The sequence below is a fragment of the Balaenoptera borealis genome (genome assembly GCF_965194805.1).
Source record: "Balaenoptera borealis genome assembly, chromosome: X".
NCBI lineage: Eukaryota > Metazoa > Chordata > Mammalia > Artiodactyla > Balaenopteridae > Balaenoptera > Balaenoptera borealis.
This window is the reverse complement of record NC_138881.1, coordinates 43252649-43270888: the sequence shown is the minus strand read 5'-3', so window position 1 is coordinate 43270888 and position 18240 is coordinate 43252649. Positions and strand designations below refer to the sequence as shown.

At 46.3% G+C, this 18240-nt stretch overlaps 1 protein-coding gene across 11 annotated transcripts in view; it reads left to right on the top strand.

The window, feature by feature from the left end:
- Window positions 1-18240, top strand: part of GPKOW (G-patch domain and KOW motifs) — a 56871-nt gene that overhangs the window by 17385 nt on the left and 21246 nt on the right. For 2 of the 11 annotated variants that reach the window (XR_014239553.1, XM_082376776.1), the window contains exons 1-11: window positions 23-212; window positions 1027-1181; window positions 1281-1405; window positions 3202-3311; window positions 4112-4325; window positions 4695-4827; window positions 5483-5609; window positions 5815-5938; window positions 6030-6099; window positions 6634-6719; window positions 6813-6970. Coding sequence is in view for 6 of the 11 variants with exons in the window: in XM_082376776.1 (XP_082232902.1) it covers window positions 55-212; window positions 1027-1181; window positions 1281-1405; window positions 3202-3311; window positions 4112-4325; window positions 4695-4827; window positions 5483-5609; window positions 5815-5938; window positions 6030-6099; window positions 6634-6719; window positions 6813-6944 (1434 nt within the window). In the remaining 5 variants the exon portion in view is untranslated. Of the gene's footprint in view, window positions 1-22; window positions 213-1026; window positions 1182-1280; window positions 1406-3201; window positions 3312-4111; window positions 4326-4694; window positions 4828-5482; window positions 5610-5814; window positions 5939-6029; window positions 6100-6633; window positions 6720-6812; window positions 7152-8440; window positions 8903-8922; window positions 11243-11262; window positions 14827-18240 lie in introns of those variants that run through there. The other 9 variants (XR_014239551.1, XR_014239552.1, XM_082376778.1 and 6 more) reach the window with 8 other exon arrangements.

The window sequence follows — 18240 nt, the reverse complement described above, 5'->3', positions numbered from 1 at the left end:
GAGCGCAAACTACACTTCCCAGCAAGCAGCACGCCGGCCTGGGAAGAGGGGAAAATGGCGGACGCCAAAGATGGTGTTTTGCGGCCTGCGGGAGCCTTCAGTGCCCCAATTTCATTCAGCTTCAATCGCACGTCCGCCCGGAGACGGCTGGCGGGAGACGCGGCTCCGGAGAAGGATTTCTTGAAGACCGAGAAAGGGAGGGAGCTGCAGAGGTGAAGCGCTGGGTGTTTCATCCCTTGGAACGCGGTGCGGTGGGTGCCTCCGGGAGGGTGGAATCTTGAGTTGATTGTCTTGGTGACAGTGGCCTGGGAAGTCTGAAGCACAGCCGGAGAAAATCCGTGGAGCTCAGAAGGAGGGAGTTAGTAGGAGAGGTGGGGAAATTGGACCTGTTGGCCGAGGGGATTGAGAGGAGAGGATGTATTCCTGAGAGGGAGTGTCTTTAGGCCTTGAGAACCCTGAGGAGCGTGCGTTCTGAAAGAAGGAAAGGAGGGGAGAATGACAGGACTCCTAGTGTCCCAGGTGAAGCGATGGGGCTTCTCCCATACGGGGAGCAGGATAGAGTGGCAGATTCAGGTTGTGGGAGGCGATCGTCAGCTTAATTCGGAAAGGACAGTCTGAGGGAGGGACTTCCAGAAGAGAATCAACCATCCAGGAGGCTGGTGTGGAGCCTGGAGCGGGGGAGAGAGTCTGGGCTGAAGATGGTGATTTTTAGGTCATAGTGGAAGCCACGGAAGTGGGTCTTGGGATGAACAGAGGGTCCAGAACTGAGGACTGATTCCTCGAAGGCACTGACATTTAAGAGTTGGGGGTGGTAAAAAAAAAAAAAAAGAGTTGGGGATGGGGGAGAGGATCCAAAGAAAGCACCACCAGAGATATAACAGGAGAGCCAGCCAGGAGAAGGGAGGGTGTAGTCAATGGGGCTGGGGGTGTGTTTGGCTCTTGTGTTTCTTCTGAATGAAGGGTTGTGGCTCAGAACTCACTGATTGTGCTACTCTCCCAACTTCACCCCCTCTGTGTCCACATCAGTGTGCAGCCCTCAGAAGCCCCCAAGGAACTTGTCATCCCGTTGATTCAGAATGGCCATCTCAGGCAGCCACCGACCCAGGCCCCTGGGCCATCCACACATACTGAGGTCTTGGTGGATGGGATGCTGTCCCAGGCTGTGAAGGAGCTCATTGAGGGTGAGTGATCCCTCCTTTGCCTTGCCCTAGTGAAGGAAGAAGGGGAGGAAAATGGAAGGATAGGGTAGAACCTCATTGCTCCCTCCCATTCTTCTTTAGAATCCACGAAGTCTCTGGAGGAGAGAGAGAATGCAGGTGTCGACCCCACGCTCGCTATCCCCATGATCCAGAAAGGATGCACCCCCACCGGGGAAGGGGCAGACAGCGAACCCCAGGCTGAGACAGTGAGCTGGCCCCTGGCCTCCCTCCTTCCCCAGTCTCTCACTGCCCTGTCTGCCAGGACTTGCGTCCCTGCACACAGCAGGCAGAGTCTGTGTGTGTACTAAAGGGCTGCTGCCTCGCCCTGCCTCCTTCCATCCTTTTTGGAAGCATTAACAAATGAATCCAGATACTGAGGTGTGAAAAGATACTTGGATTCTGGGATTATCTGAAGGAGATGAGCAAAGGGAACAGGAAATGTAAAGATCCTGAGGGTAGACTCTGCCTGGAGTGTTTGAGGAACATCAAGGAGACCAACGTAGCTGGAGTGGAATGAGTGACAGGGAAGGGTAGTAGGTGAGGTCAGAAGTGGGCCACGGTGAGGACTTGGGCTTTTACTCTGAGTGGGATGAGAGCCATGGGAGGGCTCTGAGCAGAGAAGGGACAAGACTTATGATTTGACAGGCTCTCTCTGTCTGCTATGAGCAGAACAGACTAGTAAGCAGAGGCAGAGGCAAGGAGAGCAGCAGTCCAGGCTAGAGGTGATGGAGACTCAGATCAGAGTGGTAGGAGTGAGGCCGGGAAGACAGGTAGGGTTTAGTGAGAGGGGAGAGGAGGGTGAGTGCTCCTAATGGCAGCAACCACCCAGACAATGGCATGGTGGCAGAAAATCGGTATGGTGTGTGTCCATCAGTGACAATCTGTGGTGTGTCTAGAGCGAATATAAAGAATTGAGGGAGTGATGATGGGAGGTGATAACAGGAGAGGTGAGGGATGTGTCCACAGAAGTAACCAAGTCTGTCTTTCATACCCATGGACCCTACTTTTCACCTCTTCGTTCACAATTTTTTGGCAATGCTTGTTTGGGTCCTAGTTCTCCTATAGCCCCACACCAGAGAGACTCTTTCAACTGAACTGTTCTCATCAGCCTTCAGACATCCTCTGGTATCTTTCATCTTAAAAAGACCTTCACTTCACTCTCCATCCTATTCCAGCTTTGGCCTCCTTTCTCTAATTTTCCCTCCTCTCAGAGCCTTCCGCATCTCAGTTGATCACAGTTCCATCCATCCTTCCTCTTCAAAATACATCCAGAATATGACCACTTCTCACCATCACCACTACCACTTCTCTGGTCTGAGCCACCAGCATTTCTCATCTGGACTATTGCAGTAACTTCCTCACTTGTCCCCCTGTGGCTGCCACCCTATCGTGGCTCCTGCCCAGCTCTCCTGATTAATCCCTTACCACCCCTCTTTGCCTCCACATCTGTTTCAGTCAGATTGACTTTCACAATTCTCTCCACACATAGAAGATCTTGTCCTGCCTCAGGGCCTTTGCTCTTACTGTTCTCTTTGGAGGACTCTTATCTTCAGGGTTCCCTCTGTCTCTCCTTCTGGTCTCTGCTCAAATATCAACTCAGTGACACTCCTTTCTTCAGCCCTCTGCATCCCCTTAACCTGCTTTATTTTTCTTCATATGACTTATCACTACCTGGCATATCATGTTTTATGAATTTTATTTATTCTGTCTCCACGACTAGAATGTAAGCCACACAAAGGGCAGGAGTTTTTGTCTATTTTGTTCACTGTTTTATCCCCAGCACCTAGAACAGTAGCTGGCACAGAATAGGTGCTTTATAAAGATTTGTCCAAGGACTGAACATGGAGGAATAAAGTGAGGGATGGCAAGAAGAAATAAAAATTCACCCTTGAGCTGACTGGAAAAGAAGTCTCGAGGGTCACCCAGTGGGTGATAGCAAGTACACTTCAGAGGGCCCACTGTAAGCCAAGCCTGACCGTCCTTCCTCTGCCTAAACCCGTAGGTGCCGGAGGAGGCTGATTATGAGGCAGTCCCTGTAGAGGCCTATGGGCTGGCCATGCTGCGGGGCATGGGCTGGAAACCTGGCGAGGGCATCGGCCGTACCTTCAATCAGTGAGTTTCTAGGGTAGGGGCAGGGGACAGCAGACGGGCCAGGGAACAGACCCCCATGGTTACCGCCCACTTAGAACCATCCAGGCAGGGAGAGGGCACATTACCACCCTATGTATTTCAGTAGCCCCTTCCACTACTGTTTAAGCCTCCTATTTGCCCTTTGAAACTCCATTAAGAGATCCTATTATGTAAAGATTGCCTCTCTGGGCATCAGCTTCCTCATCTGAAAAATGGGGATAATAACAGTACTGACTTCCCAGGGCTGTTGTGAGAGTTAAGTGAAATGATACACATAAAGCACTTACAGCAGGCCCTGGCCCCAGATAAGCATAGGCTAAACACTTGCTATTATCATGATCATACAGATTACAATCCGTTCTCCACAGTTCTAAACTCTAAAGAATTCTGAAAACCAAACTTTTTTTTTTTTCATAAACTATTTGGCAGCCAAATGTGAACTGAATTGACATTGAGCTTTTTACAATCTGTTTCTCTTGCTTGGTATGAATAGTCATGGTTTCCCCTGTAGAAAAATTAGTATATTTGGTTATTGGGATCTGCCTCATATCCCACTGTAAATACTGTGTCATAGATGTTATACACCATAGGTTATTAGGTTGAACCAAATAAAATTGCCATTTCTGCAGGTCAGAAATAGTCCCTAATATGAGATTGGGAAGGATACTCTCAAACATATCGATAGGTTGGGATTTGGGTGGTGGTTGGGGGTAGGGGTGGGGAACGGAGCACTGAAGACTGATGCATCCCCCCAACAAGCCCATATTCTGTGTTCCCTGCAGAGTGGTGAAGCCCCGTGTCAACTCACTGAGGCCCAGGGGGTTAGGGCTGGGCGCCAACCTGACTGAGGTCCAGGCCCTGGCCCCCACCGGCCCCCACCACCTGCTGAGGCCAGATGAGGAGCCAGAGAAGGATAAGGAAGACCAGCCTCAAGGACTGGCGCCTGGAGGAGCTGTGGCGGTCCTTTCTGGCCCTCACCGAGGCCTCTATGGGAAGGTAAGGAACCAAGATGTGCCTGGAGCCCAAGACAGGCAGCAGGGAAAATTGACATGAGGGTCAGAGGGAGGCAGAATTGGGTTTGGGGTATAAAGGCCGGAAGTCCTTGTCTTTCAGGACTGCCTGGCCTGCCGCCTCATTCAGTAACTCAGGACTACTTGCTGGGCCTTTCTGAGCCTCAGTTTTCAACTAAAAGGGAGAGAATGCCATATGCCACAAGTCCCTGAGGATTACATACTTAAAGTGTATCCAAGCCCCACAGTCTGCTGGGAGAGGCACAGGGGTCAGGCCTATTAGAGGTAAGGGTGGACAGCGTGGTCCTAGGAACGTGGGTCAGGTCCACTCACTTCTTCCCCCCCAACACTTTAGGTGGAAGGCCTCGATCCTGACAATGCTCGGGCCATGGTCCGTCTGGCTGTGGGGAGCCGCATGGTGACAGTTAGTGAGTACTGCCTGCGGCCTGTCTCCCAGCAGGAGTTTGACAAGAACTCCTTGGATCCGAGTGAGTGAGCCTCTTAACCTAGCTGGGGGAGTTGGAGAAGTATTCCTGGGGCGGGGGGTTAGATCTGCAGAGGGGCAGGACAGTGGTCTGCCTGGCAAGGATGACTTCTGGTCAGAGTTAAGAGGTAAGAATGAACATAGTGGTTTATTCAGTTTGATTGAAGAGAGGTTGATCTAGTACCCTTGGGTCTTTAGCCTCTTTCTGAGGAGGAAGGAACAAGTGTGGAAACCAGTTCCTACCCTTGGGATGTCTTTGTCTCTTTGGGGTGGTGAACCTCTCTTTTGCTAGGGACTGAGAGCAGCTAGGACTAGGGCATGATGGGGAGAAAGGCATTCTAGGCACGTCAGTAGGATGGATCAGTTTGGCACGTAGAAGATGGGAGCCGACAGCCCTCCAGGACTCCCTAGCCCGCCCTAGGCAGTTGACTCAGGAAAGTGCCGACAGGACGGGCTGGGGTGGTTGAGCAAGGCTTCCTGAAGGAGGCCGAGACAGCTGAAAGGAAGGGGAGAGCATTCTAATAGCCCAGGCAAAGGCTTGTTGGTGAGACGGGCACTTTGGCAGATGGGAGGTGGCCTGAGGCTGAGGTGTGGCCTGGAAGGGAAGAGAGGGAGACATTGAGGTTGTTTCCTGGTTCTCTCCACACCCCCTTGAACAGGCCAGGTGAGCAAAACTTCCCCAAGGCAACAGAACGGAACAACCTCGTCATGGAAGGCCCTTCAGCATCAGGACCTCCACGTCCGGCAGGAGGACTCAGCGAGGAAGCGGAAACACCATCCAGACCGGTGGGACTCTGAGCATCTCAGATGGGGGTAGGGGACAGGGCTGTGGGGAGGCTCCAGCAGTCAGAGAAGGCTTCTAGGGCAAGGCACGTGCCTAGAAGGAACTAGGAATGGCATTATGAGTGGGTTTTAAGACATCGGCGAAGGTGGGATGACCAGAATGTGCCTCTGATAAGGAACTAAGCCTGGTGTTGGCCCCGCTCCACAGACAGGATGCGCCTGCAGCCAAGAGTGAGAAAGCAGCTCCCAGGAGTCAGCACTGGCTGCACAGGGACCTGCGTGTGCGGTTTGTGGACAAGCTGCACAAGGGTGGCCAGTATTACAACACCAAGGTGAGAGCCCCGCACCTGGGTCCGCTTCCTCCCCAGGGACTGGGCCCACTTAGCTCTCTAACATTCTCATGTCCCCTGACCCTTTCCCCAGATGACAATCGAAGATGTCCTGAGCCCAGATACCTGTGTGTGTCGGACAGATGAAGGCCAGGTCCTGGAAGGTGAGTCTGAGGGATGGCCATTGGGTCGTTATCATCCTGGAGGCTGACTGAGACGGCTGTCTTGGGCCAAGAGCCTGGCCCAGGCAAAGGCGGGAGGTTGGACAGAGTTAAGTTTTTTGCAAGGCCCAGCATCCTCTAACATATCATTAGACGCTTCCATGATGGTGAATATCTGGGCCCCACTTTCCTCTTCTGCAAAATTAGCATGGAGATAACCTATTTCTCCCTCTTATAACTGGTGCCTTGTAGGGATGTGAGTAAGCTCCCGGTGCAGGGCAGGGCATACAACGTGCCCACAATAAATGGTGTCTGTTATCACCCCCACCCATCATCATCATACATAAATGCTCCCTTTATTACAACTATTGCCAGGAACTGCTCCTTAGGTTTCCTCCTCTGTGAAATGGATGTGGGGGCCTCGCATCTGTCAACAGGCACAGAGTGGCACCAGGGAATACAGGAAAGGCCCTTCTGACAGGACCCTGACTGGGCTGGCTCTTGCTGCGGGCCTCACTCCCCTCTCCTTATCCACAGGCCTGAGGGAAGACATGCTGGAGACCCTGGTCCCCAAGGTCCAGGGCAAGCGGGTGATGGTGGTTCTGGGGCCATGGGCTGGAAGGGTGAGTCCAAGACCTGGGAATGGGCGCAGGAGCACTCAGGGAATGTCCCTGAGTCTGGGTTGGCCTTGCTGACTCCACCCGCCCCTACTCTAGGTGGGCCGCCTGCTGGACCGGGACAGAGAGCAGAGCCGGGCTCTTGTGCAGCTGCAGAGAGAGAGTCGGGTGGTGGAGCTTCACTATGATGCCATCTGCCAGTACATGGGCCCCAGCGACTCGGAGGACTGACCTGTGGACACACTCCCATCCCCCAGGTTGTTACCAATCCCGTACAGTGTGAAAAGCCTGCCTTTACGAAGGTGGGGGGGGGTCATGGTTCCGCCCTCCACTTGCAGTGCAGCCCTGGGACAGGATGGACCAGAAGGGAGGCTAGAAACAAACCCAGTGTTTACCAGAAGTTAGTATATAATAAAAACCAGTTCAAATGCTTTGTAACACGAAGAGATCATAAATGGTGTGCTGAGCTGTGAGTGCAGATGGGAGCCGCGCTGATTGAGGTGGGAACCAGTCTTTTCAGCCCCATCGCCTAGCTTGGGCTGCTCACCAAGTGGAAGGATCCATCCGCTCCCGAGCTCACTATCAGAGTCCAGAAGCTATGAACACTGTCCCCGAGCAGAGACTAGGGATTCTGGAACACCACATCTCTGGACAACTTTCTGAGCAAGAATCTAGCAGGCTCTGCTTTTACTTTTGGTCCAGAGCAGATGCCCAGAGGATATCTTGAGCCTGTGACAGGAGTCAAGTGGAAGGGAGGCTTCTCCCCACCAATGGGACGTGTTAGCACTACTTTCCAGAGGAGCCAGTTAATCTCGGGGCCCCCGTTTTAGTCCCAAAACTTTGAAGGTGAAAAAGTTTTGTCTATCTCGGGTAGAATCTCTCTGGTTGCTCCAGGTAACTGGATTCTCAAAAAGGTTATCCTTTTTCCATTAAAGGGTTCCAGAGAATCCTTTTTCCTGTTTAATGGCCTAACATACAAAATCAACAAGAAAAAAAAAATCAGGGGAAGTCAGAACTTTAGGCACAAGTGTTTCTAAATCATCCCCAGTCACTAAGTCATTGATGTAATTAATGGTATTTGAGTTAGATCTAGGCTTCTGCTATAAACTCCTGATGCTTCAGAACACAGCACAGCTGTGGAGAATTTAAACCCTTCCCCCTCAAGCAGGATAATAAAGGTGAGCTTCTGTCCTTGCCAAGCAGAGGCAGACTACCCTTTTGAGCCAAAATGAGCAGGTATAGAAAGACAGTGAGTTGGCCAGATCAGCGTGCCCAGTAAGGTAAGGGATGATTAGAAAACCTTCCAGTATAGTAACCCCAATATGAGGGACACTTACACAGACCGATTTACTTCTTTTTTATCGTCCCTGCTTAATTCCAGAACTCTGTTTTCAAGATTAGCCAAACAGGGTTGTTAAGGCAGATACCAGAGAACAAACCCCCACCCCCAGTTGCTCGTTCTCGAGTCGTCATCGTGATTGCACACGCTGCCCTGGAATTCCAGGCTGAGTTGTATTTTTAGTCTTGGGAAGGGTTAGGGGACTTCCCTGGTGGTCCAGTGGGTAGGACTCCACGCTCCCAGTGCAGGAGGCCCATGTTGGATCCCTGGTCGGGGAACTAGATCCCACATGAGTGCCACAACTAAGAAGCCCACATGCCACAACTAAAAGATCCCACATGGGGCTTCCCTGGTGGTGCAGTGGTTAAGAATCCGCTTGCCAATGCAGGGGACATGGGCTCGAGCCCTGCTCCGGGAAGATCCCACATGCCGCGGAGCAACTAAGCCCGTGCGCCACAACTACTGAGCCTGTGCTCTAGAGCCCGCGAGCCACAACTACTGAAGCCCGCGCGCCTAGAGCCCGTGCTCTGCAACAAGAGAAGCCACCCAATGAGAACCCACACACCGCAACGAAGAGTAGCCCCCGCTCGCCGCAACTAGAGAAAAGCCCACGCGCAGCAACAAAGACCTAACGCAGCCAAAAATAAAAATAAATAAATAAATTTATAAAAAAAAAAAAAGATCCCATGTGCCGCAACTAAAGACCTGGCGTGAGCCAAAAATAAATAAATAGGGCTTCCCTGGTGGCGCAGTGGTTAAGAATCCACCTGCCAATGCAGGGGACACGGGTTCGAGCCCTGGTCCGGGAAGATCCCACATGCCGCAGAGCAAATAAGCCCGTGCGCCACAACTACTGAGCCTGTGTTCTAGAGCCCGCGTGCCACAACTACTGAAGCCCACGTGCCTAGAGGCCGTGCTCCACAACAAGAGAAGCCACCACGGTGAGAAGCTCACGCACCGCAATGAAGAGTAGCCCCCGCTCACCGCAACTAGAGGAAGCCCGCGTGCAGCAATGAAGACCCAACGCAGCCAAAAATAAAATAAATAAAATTTAAAAATAAATAAAATAAATAAATAAATAAATATTTTTAAAAAAATCTTGGGAACGGTTGGGAGTTCTAGAGGTTCCCTATTTGGCACACCCAGAAATCAGTTTCCTATGCTGTTACGTGCTTCACCCAGTCAAGAAGGCCGCCTCCTTTCTCCAAATCATAATAAATCCATCTTGGTAATGCCCTTGAGAAGGACAGAAAGCTCCTCGGGGAATCGCCCTGGTCCCATGTGTCTGCCCTGCAATGTGGCATAACCTGGCAGTTTCAGACAAATCCCTCCATCTCCTCTGTGCGCCATGACACTTAAAACAGATCTTTCATCAGATCTGATTTTCTGGAGTTAATGTTTCTCCTGAGCCTGCCTTTGGAAATGGGGCCTGAAGTTCTTGCACACGGCCCTGTGTCCAGAAGGCCTAGCCCTCAGCAGAGCACCTGGTCCCCCCGGGGCAGATCATTGGGGCTTTACATGCTTCCCCTGAGAGGATCCCTCCTGATCCCTCAGTTTGAGGACAGGGCTCCTTACATTCCGGGAAGCATAGACAATATCAGGAAGCTTTCCCAATCTGCCCCTTGTTCACTGTGTACACATACCCTTTGAGTCTGTGCAGTTTTCTCGGCTGCTGTGCTTGCTGCCAGTGTTGCCCCTTCGGCAGTGGTTACTGCAACGACAGCTTCTGTGAGCCCATGAACTCTCCACAGACCACTCACAAGCCGGGGACCATGACCCGTACAATTTGTCCAGACTGGCTTCTTCCACATCACAGGGTCTGAGCAAGATGTGGGTGAAAAAGCATCTGCCTCTTCTGCCAAGTCTCCAAAAGTTTCCCTGGCAGGGTGCAACCTCTGTTAAAAAACTGTCCAGACACTGAACCAGGAATGTGTGGCAGCAGACTCAAGAAGCAGCTTCTCTGCCTTTTGAGAGAGAAGTGAATTATTTGGGTGATTGGGACTACTGCGCGGGGCTGAGTTTGGTGGCAGAAATATACAGGTAGGCCCTTCATTTCTGACGTTGCTTCCTCAGCCGGGGAATGCTCCCCTCCACTCCCACACTGGGGCCTCTTAATCTCTATGTTTGTAGCATCAAGCAGAGAGAGAAAGTATCCAGCAACTTGGAAAGCTACGTCCTCACCAGGTTACCCCTATTGCTCCAATTCATTCAGCAGGCATCTGTTGAACCCCTACTGTATGCCAGATACTATTCTGCATGCTAGGGATACAGTAAAGGGTAAATCATTCATTCAACAAGTATTGAGTCTCCATTCTATGCCAGGCATGATTCTAGCTACTGAAGATTTAAAAAACACCATGAACAAAACAAAGATCCTTGTCCTTGTGGAGCTGACATTCCAGTGGGGCTGAGAGACAATAAGCATAAGAAGTAAATTATCCAGTATGTTAGAAGATGCTAACAGCCATGGGGCTGGTGGTGGGGGAGCAGGGAGAAAGTACAGCAGGGTAAAGGGGATCCAGAGTGGGCAGTATTCATAGGATGGCCAGGGAAGGCTTTACTACAAAGGTGACATTTGAGCAAATATATGAAGAAGTGAGGGAGAGTCATGCAGCTATCTGGAGAGTGGTCTGAGTCGGGAAACAGAAAGTGCAAAGGCCCTGTGGTGGCACCAATGCTGGTGTGTTTGAGGAATAGTGAAGCCAGTGTGGCTGCAGGGGAGTAAATGAGGGAGAGAGGACGTAGTAGGTCAGGTCCGAGAGGTCCTATGGTGCTTTTGAGGGCCACATGCAATGTTCTGACTGAGGTGACAATCATAAGTCTTCATGCAGCCACTGCCAGAGACTGCCTGCTGATGCCACCCCCACCCCCACAGCCACATTAAATACAGCTGCCCCTCAAGTGCTTTGGTCAGTCTGGCTGATTTCCACTGTCGGGAAATGACTCTCCCACTGGCTGCCCAGTGGGGCTACTGGAACTTCCTGGAAGGCTTACTTCTCTGTCAATGCCAGTGGGGTACTTTGAGGCATTGCCTCACACTTGGGAAGCAACTTCCTTCCCAGGCCTCGGAGGTACCCTCAGGACCTGACTTCCACACCCCACCCCACCCCACCCCCGATCTTTAACCACTTCTCTGGAAGAGTTATTGTCTAAAAACAGACACCACCAGCTAAAGAGGAGAGGCACTAAATATATCCTGTTCCCCCACAGCATCTCAGAAGAGGACTAAATGCCACAACTCTGCTCACTAATCTTTTGGTAGTACTGATTTTCCTTATAACCTCATCCCATCCTTGTCTTCAAAAGTGCTTTAAGTCTTTGGGGAATTGCAAATTTAAAACAACAATGAAAAAAAAAACAACGAGCTACCACTACACACCTATGAGAATGGCAAAAATCCAACACACTGACAATACCAAATACTGGTGAGGATGTGGAACAACAGGAACTTTCATTCATTGCTGGTAGGAATGCAAAATGGTACAGCCACTCTGGAAGACCATCTGGCCATTTCTTAAAAAACTAAACATACTCTTACCATATGATCCAGCAATCACGCTCCTTGATATTTACCCAAAGGAGCTGAAAACATATCCACACAAAAACGTGCACATGGATATTTATAGCAGCTTTTTTCATAAGTGCCAAAACTTGGAAGCAACCACAATTGTCCTTCAGTAGGTGAATGGATAAATAAACTGTGGTACATCCAGACAATAGAATATTATTCAGTGCTAAAAAGAAATGAGCTATATAGCCATGAAAGGAAACTTAAATGCATATTACTAAGTGAAAGAAATCAATCTGAAAATGCTACATACTGAATGTTTCCAACAATATGACATTCATTCTGGAAAGGTCAATACTATGGAGACAGTAAAAAGTGGTTGCCAGGAGTTAGAGAGTAAGGGAGGGATGAATAGGCAGAGCACAGAGGATTTTACAGCAATGAAACTACTTTGTATGCTACTCTAATGGTCGACACGTGTCATACATTTGTGAAAACCCACAGAATGTGCAACACAAAGCGTGAACCCTAATGTAAACTAGGGACTTTTGGTGACAATGATGTACTATTGTCAATAAATGTAGGTTCATTGATTGTAATAAATGTACCACCGTGGTGCGAGATGTCAATAGTGGGGGAAGATGTGCATGGAGGTAGGGGCAGGGGTGTATTTTCTACTCAGTTTTGCTATGAATCTAAAACTGCTCTAAAAAAATAAAGCTGATTCTTTAAATAAAAGCGCTTTTGGGCTTCCCTGGTGGCGCAGTGGTTGAGAATCTGCCTGCCAATGCAGAGGACACGGGTTCGAGCCCTGGTCTGGGAGGATCCCACATGCCGTGGAGCAGCTGGGCCCGTGAGCCACAATTACTGAGCCTGCGCGTCTGGAGCCTGTGCTCCAGAAAAAGCTTTTGACAAAATTCAACACCCATTTCTGATAAAAACTCTCCAGAAAGTGGGCATAGAGGGAACCTACCTCAACATAATAAAGGCCATATATGACAAACCCACAGCAAACATCATTCTCAATGGTGAAAAACTGAAAGCATTTCCTCTAAGATCAGGAACGAGACAAGGATGTCCACTCTCACCACTATTATTCAACATAGTTCTGGAAGTCCTAGCCACGGCAATCAGAGAAGAAAAAGAAATAAAAGGAATACAAATTGGAAAAGAAGAAGTAAAACTGTCACTGTTTGCAGATGACATGATACTATACATAGAGAATCCTAAAACTGCCACCAGAAAACTGCTAGAGCTAATTAATGAATATGGTAAAGTTGCAGGATACAAAATTAATGCACAGAAATCTCTTGCATTCCTATACACTAATGATGAAAAATCTGAAAGAGAAATTATGGAAACACTCCCATTTACCATTGCAACAAAAAGAATAAAATACCTAGGAATAAACCTACCTAGGGAGACAAAAGACCTGTATGCAGAAAACTATAAGACACTGATGAAAGAAATTAAAGATGATACCAACAGATGGAGAGATATACCATGTTCTTGGATTGGAAGAATCAACATTGTGAAAATGAGTATACTACCCAAAGCAATCTACAGATTCAATGCAATCTCTATCAAATTACCAATGGCATTTTTTACGGAGCTAGAACAAATCATCTTAAAATTTGTATGGAGACACAAAAGACCCCGAATAGCCAAAGCAGTCTTGAGGGAAAAAAATGGAGCTGGAGGAATCAGACTCCCTGACTTCAGACTATACTACAAAGCTACAGTAATCAAGACAATATGGTACTGGCACAAAAACAGAAACATAGATCAATGGAACAAGATAGAAAGCCCAGAGATTAACCCACGCACCTATGGTCAAGTAATCTATGACAAAGGAGGCAAAGATATACAATGGAGAAAAGACAGTCTCTTCAATAAGTGGTGCTGGGAAAACTGGACAGCTACATGTAAAAGAATGAAATTAGAATACTCCCTAACACCATACACAAAAATAAACTCAAAATGGATTAGAGGCCTAAATATAAGACTGGACACTATAAAACTCTTAGAGGAAAACATAGGAAGAACACTCTTTGACATAAATCACAGCAAGATCTTTTTTGATCCACCTCCTAGAGTAATGGAAATAAAAACAAAAATAAACAAGTGGGACCTAATGAAACTTCAAAGCTTTTGCACAGCAAAGGAAACCATAAACAAGACGAAAAGACAGCCCTCAGAATGGGAGAAAATATTTGCAAATGAATCAACGGACAAAGGATTAATCTCCAAAATATATAAACAGCTCATTCAGCTCAATATTAAAGAAACAAACACCCCAATCCAAAAATGGGCAGAAGACCTAAGTAGACATTTCTCCAAAGAAGACATACAGACGGCCACGAAGCACATGAAAAGATGCTCAACATCACTAATTATTAGAGAAATGCAAATCAAAACTACAATGAGGTATCACCTCACTCCTGTTAGAATGGGCATCATCAGAAAATCTACAAACAACAAATGCTGGAGAGGGTGTGGAGAAAAGGGAACCCTCTTGCACTGTTGGTGGGAATGTAAATTGATACAGCCACTATGGAGAACAGTATGGAGGTTCCTTAAAAAACTAAAAATAGAATTACCATATGACCCAGCAATCCCACTACTGGGCATATACCCAGAGAAAACCGTAATTCAAAAAGACACATGCACCCGAATGTTCATTGCAGCACTATTTACAATAGCCAGGTCATGGAAGCAACCTAAATGCCCATCGACAGACGAATGGATAAGGAAGTTGTGGTACATATATACAATGGAATATTACTCAGCCATAAAAAGGAACGAAATTGAGTCATTTGTTGAGATGTGGATGGATCTAGAGACTGTCATACAGAGTGAAGTAAGTCAGAAAGAGAAAAACAAATATCGTATATTAATGCATGTATGTGGAACCTAGAAAAATGGTACAGATGAGCCAGTTTGCAGGGCAGAAGTTGAGACACAGATGTAGAGAATGGACATATGGACACCAAGGGGGGAAAACTGCGGTGGGGTGGGGATGGTGGTGTGCTGAATTGGGCGATTGGGATTGACATGTATACACTGATGTGTATAAAATTGATGCCTAATAAGAACCTGCAGTATAAAACAACAAACAAAACAACTAATACTAAACTTTCATTGGGTTATTTGTATGGAAATATGTTAATATAAATGTTTCAGACATTACATGAAATTTCTAAAAATCTTATATTTGTATTTGTATGGAAATATGTATGGAAATATGTTAATATAAATGTTTCATACATTACATGAAATTTCTAAAAATCTTAAAAAAAAAAAAAAAAAGCAGTTCTTATATATTCTAGATACAGATACTTTATCAGATACGTGCTTTGCAAGTATTTTCTCCCAGTCTGTGGCTTGTCTTTTCATTCTCTTAATGTCTTTTGAAAAGCAGAAATGTTCAATTTTGATGAAGTCAAATTTATGAATTTGTTCTTTCTGGATTGTCCTTTTGATGTCATATCTAAGAAATATTCGCCTAATCCAAGATCACAAAGGTTTTCTAGAAGTTTTATAGTTTTAGATTATATGTTTAGGTCTTTAATCTATTTTGAATTAATTTGTGTGTGTGGTGGGAGGTATGGATCCAGGCTCATTCTTTTGGGTATGGATATCCAACTGTTCCAGCACCATTTGTTGAAGAGACTACCCTTCCTCCACTGCATTGCTTTCCGCTTTTTCAAAAATTAGTTATCCACCACAAAGAAAAGAAAAAGATCTGTTGTCCACATATTTTTGGATTGATTTCTGGACTCTGTTTTGTTCTATTGATATATTTGTCTATCTGTATGCCAGTATCATGCTGTATCGATAACTATAGCTTTATAATGATTCTTTTTTTAAAATTAATTAATTTATTTTCGGCTGCGTTGGGTCTTTGTTGCTGCGCGCAGGCTATCTCTAGTTGCGGAGAGCAGGGGCTACTCTTCATTGCGGTGCGCGGGCTTCTCACCGTGGTGGCTTCCCTTGTTGCGAAGCATGGGCTCTAGGCGTGGGGGCTCAGTAGTTGTGGCTCATGGGCTCTAGAGCGCACGCTCAATAGTTGTAGTGCACGGGCTTAGCTGCTCTGTGGCATGTGGGATCTTCCTGGCAGGGCTTGAACCTGTGTCTCCTGCATTGGCAGGTGGATTCTTAACCACTGCACCACCAGGGAAGTCCTATAATGATTCTTGAAATCAGGTAGGATTAGCCCTGCAACTTTGTTATGCTTTTGCTGAGTTGCTTTGGCTGTTCTAGGTCTTTTACATTTCCATATGAATTTTAGAATTTTTTTGTCAATTTCTACTACAAAAGAGCCTACTGGGATTGGATCAAATCTATAGATCAATTTGGGAAGAACTAACATGTTAATAACATTTAGCCTTCCAACCCATGAATAAGGTCCATTTATACAGGTCTTCCTTAATTTGTCTCAGCAGTTCTTGTAGTCTTCGGTGTATAAGTTTTGTACTGAAGAAAAAAAGGATAAATCTTTTATCAGATTTATCCCTAAGTATTTCATATTTCTTGATATTATTGTACATATTTTTTAATTTTTGAATTTTATTTTATTTTTTTATACAGCAGGTCCTTATTAGTCATCAATTTTATACACATGACTGTATACATGTCAATCTCAATCGCCCAATTCAGCACACCACCACCACGACCACCCCCCCGCTGCTTTCCCCCCTTGGTGTCCATACGTTTGTTCTCTACATCTGTGTCTCAACTTCTGCCCTGCAAACCGGTTCATCTGTACCATTTTTCTAGGTTCCACATACACGTGTTAATATACGATATTTGTTTTTCTCTTTCGGACTTACTTCACTCTGTATGACAGTCTCTAGGTCCATCCACGCCTCTACAAATGACCCAGTTTCATTCCTTTTTATGGCTGAGTAATATTCCATTGTATATATGTACCACTTCTTCTTTATCCATTCGTCTGTTGATGGGCATCCAGGTTGCTTCCATGACCTGGCTATTGTAAATAGTGCTGCAATGAACATTGGGGCGCATGTGTCTTTTTGAAATATGGTTTTCTCTGGGTATATGCACAGTAGTGGGATTGCTGGATCATATGGTAATTCTATTTTCAGTTTTTTAAGGAACCTCCATACTGTTCTCCATAGTGGCTGTATCAATTTACATTCCCACCAACAGTGCAAGAGGGTTCCCTTTTCTCCACACCCTCTCCAGCATTTGTTGTTTGTAGATTTTCTGATGATGCCCATTCTAACTGGTGTGAGGTGATACCTCATTATAGTTTTGATTTGCATTTCTCTAATAATTAGTGATGTTGAGCAGCTTTTCATGTGCTTCTTGGCCATCTGTATGTCTTCTTTAGAGAAATGTCTATTTAGGTCTTCTGCCCATTTTTGGATTGGGTTGTTTGTTTCTTTAATATTGAGCTGCATGAGCTGTTTATACATTTTGGAGATTAATCCTTTGTCCATTGATTCGTTTGCAAATATTTTCTCCCATTCTGAGGGTTGTCTTTTCATCTTTTTTTTTTTAAACATCTTTATTGGAGTATAATTGTTTTACAATGGTGTGTTAGTTTCTGCTTTATAACAAAGTGAATCAGTTATACATATACATATGTTCCCATATCTCTTCCCTCTTGCATCTCCCTCCCACCCACCCTCCCTTGTCTTTTCATCTTGTTTATGGTTTCCTTTGCTGTGCAAAAGCTTTGAAGTTTCATTAGGTCCCATTTCTTTATTCTTGTTTTTATTTCCATTACTCTAGGAGCTGGATCAAAAAAGATCTTGCTGTGATTTATGTCAAAGAGGGTTCTTCCTATGTTTTCCACTAAGAATTTTATAGTGTCCGGTCTTACATTTAGGTCTTGAATCCATTTTGAGTTTATTTTTGTGTATGGTGTTAGGGAGTGTTCTAATTTCATTCTTTTACATGTAGCTGTCCAGTTTTCCCAGCACCACTTACTGAAGAGACTGTCTTTTCTCCATTGTATATCCTTGCCTCCTTTGTCATAGATTACTTGACCATAGGTGCGTGGGTTTATCTCTAAGCTTTCTATCTTGTTCCATTGATCTATGTTTCTGTTTTTGAGCCAGTACCATATTGTCTTGATTATTGTAGCTTTGTAGTATAGTCTGAAGTCAGGGAGTCTGATTCCTCCGGCTCCGTTTTTTTTCGCTCAAGACTGCTTTGGCTGTTCGGGGTCTTTTGTGTCTCCATACAAATTTTAAGATTTTTTGTTCTAGTTCTGTAAAAAATGCCATTGGTAGTTTGATAGGGATTGCATTGAATCTGTAGATTGCTTTAGGTAGTATAGTCATTTTCACAATATTGATTCTTCCAATCCAAGAACATGGTATATCTCTCCATCTGTTGGTATCATCTTTAATTTCTTTCATCAGTGTCTTATAGTTTTCTGCATACAGGTCTTTTGTATCTGTTGTTTGTATTCCTTTTATTTCTTCTTCTTCTCTGATTGCCGTGGCTAGGACTTCCAAAACTATTTTGAATAATAGTGGTGAGGGTGGACATCATTGTCTTGTTCCTGATCTTAGAGGAAATGCTTTCAGTTTTTCACCATTGAGAATGATGTTTGCTGTGGGTTTGTCATATATGGCCTTTATTATGTTGAGGTAGGTTCCCTCTATGCCCACTTTCTGGAGAGTTTTTATCATAAATCGGTGTTG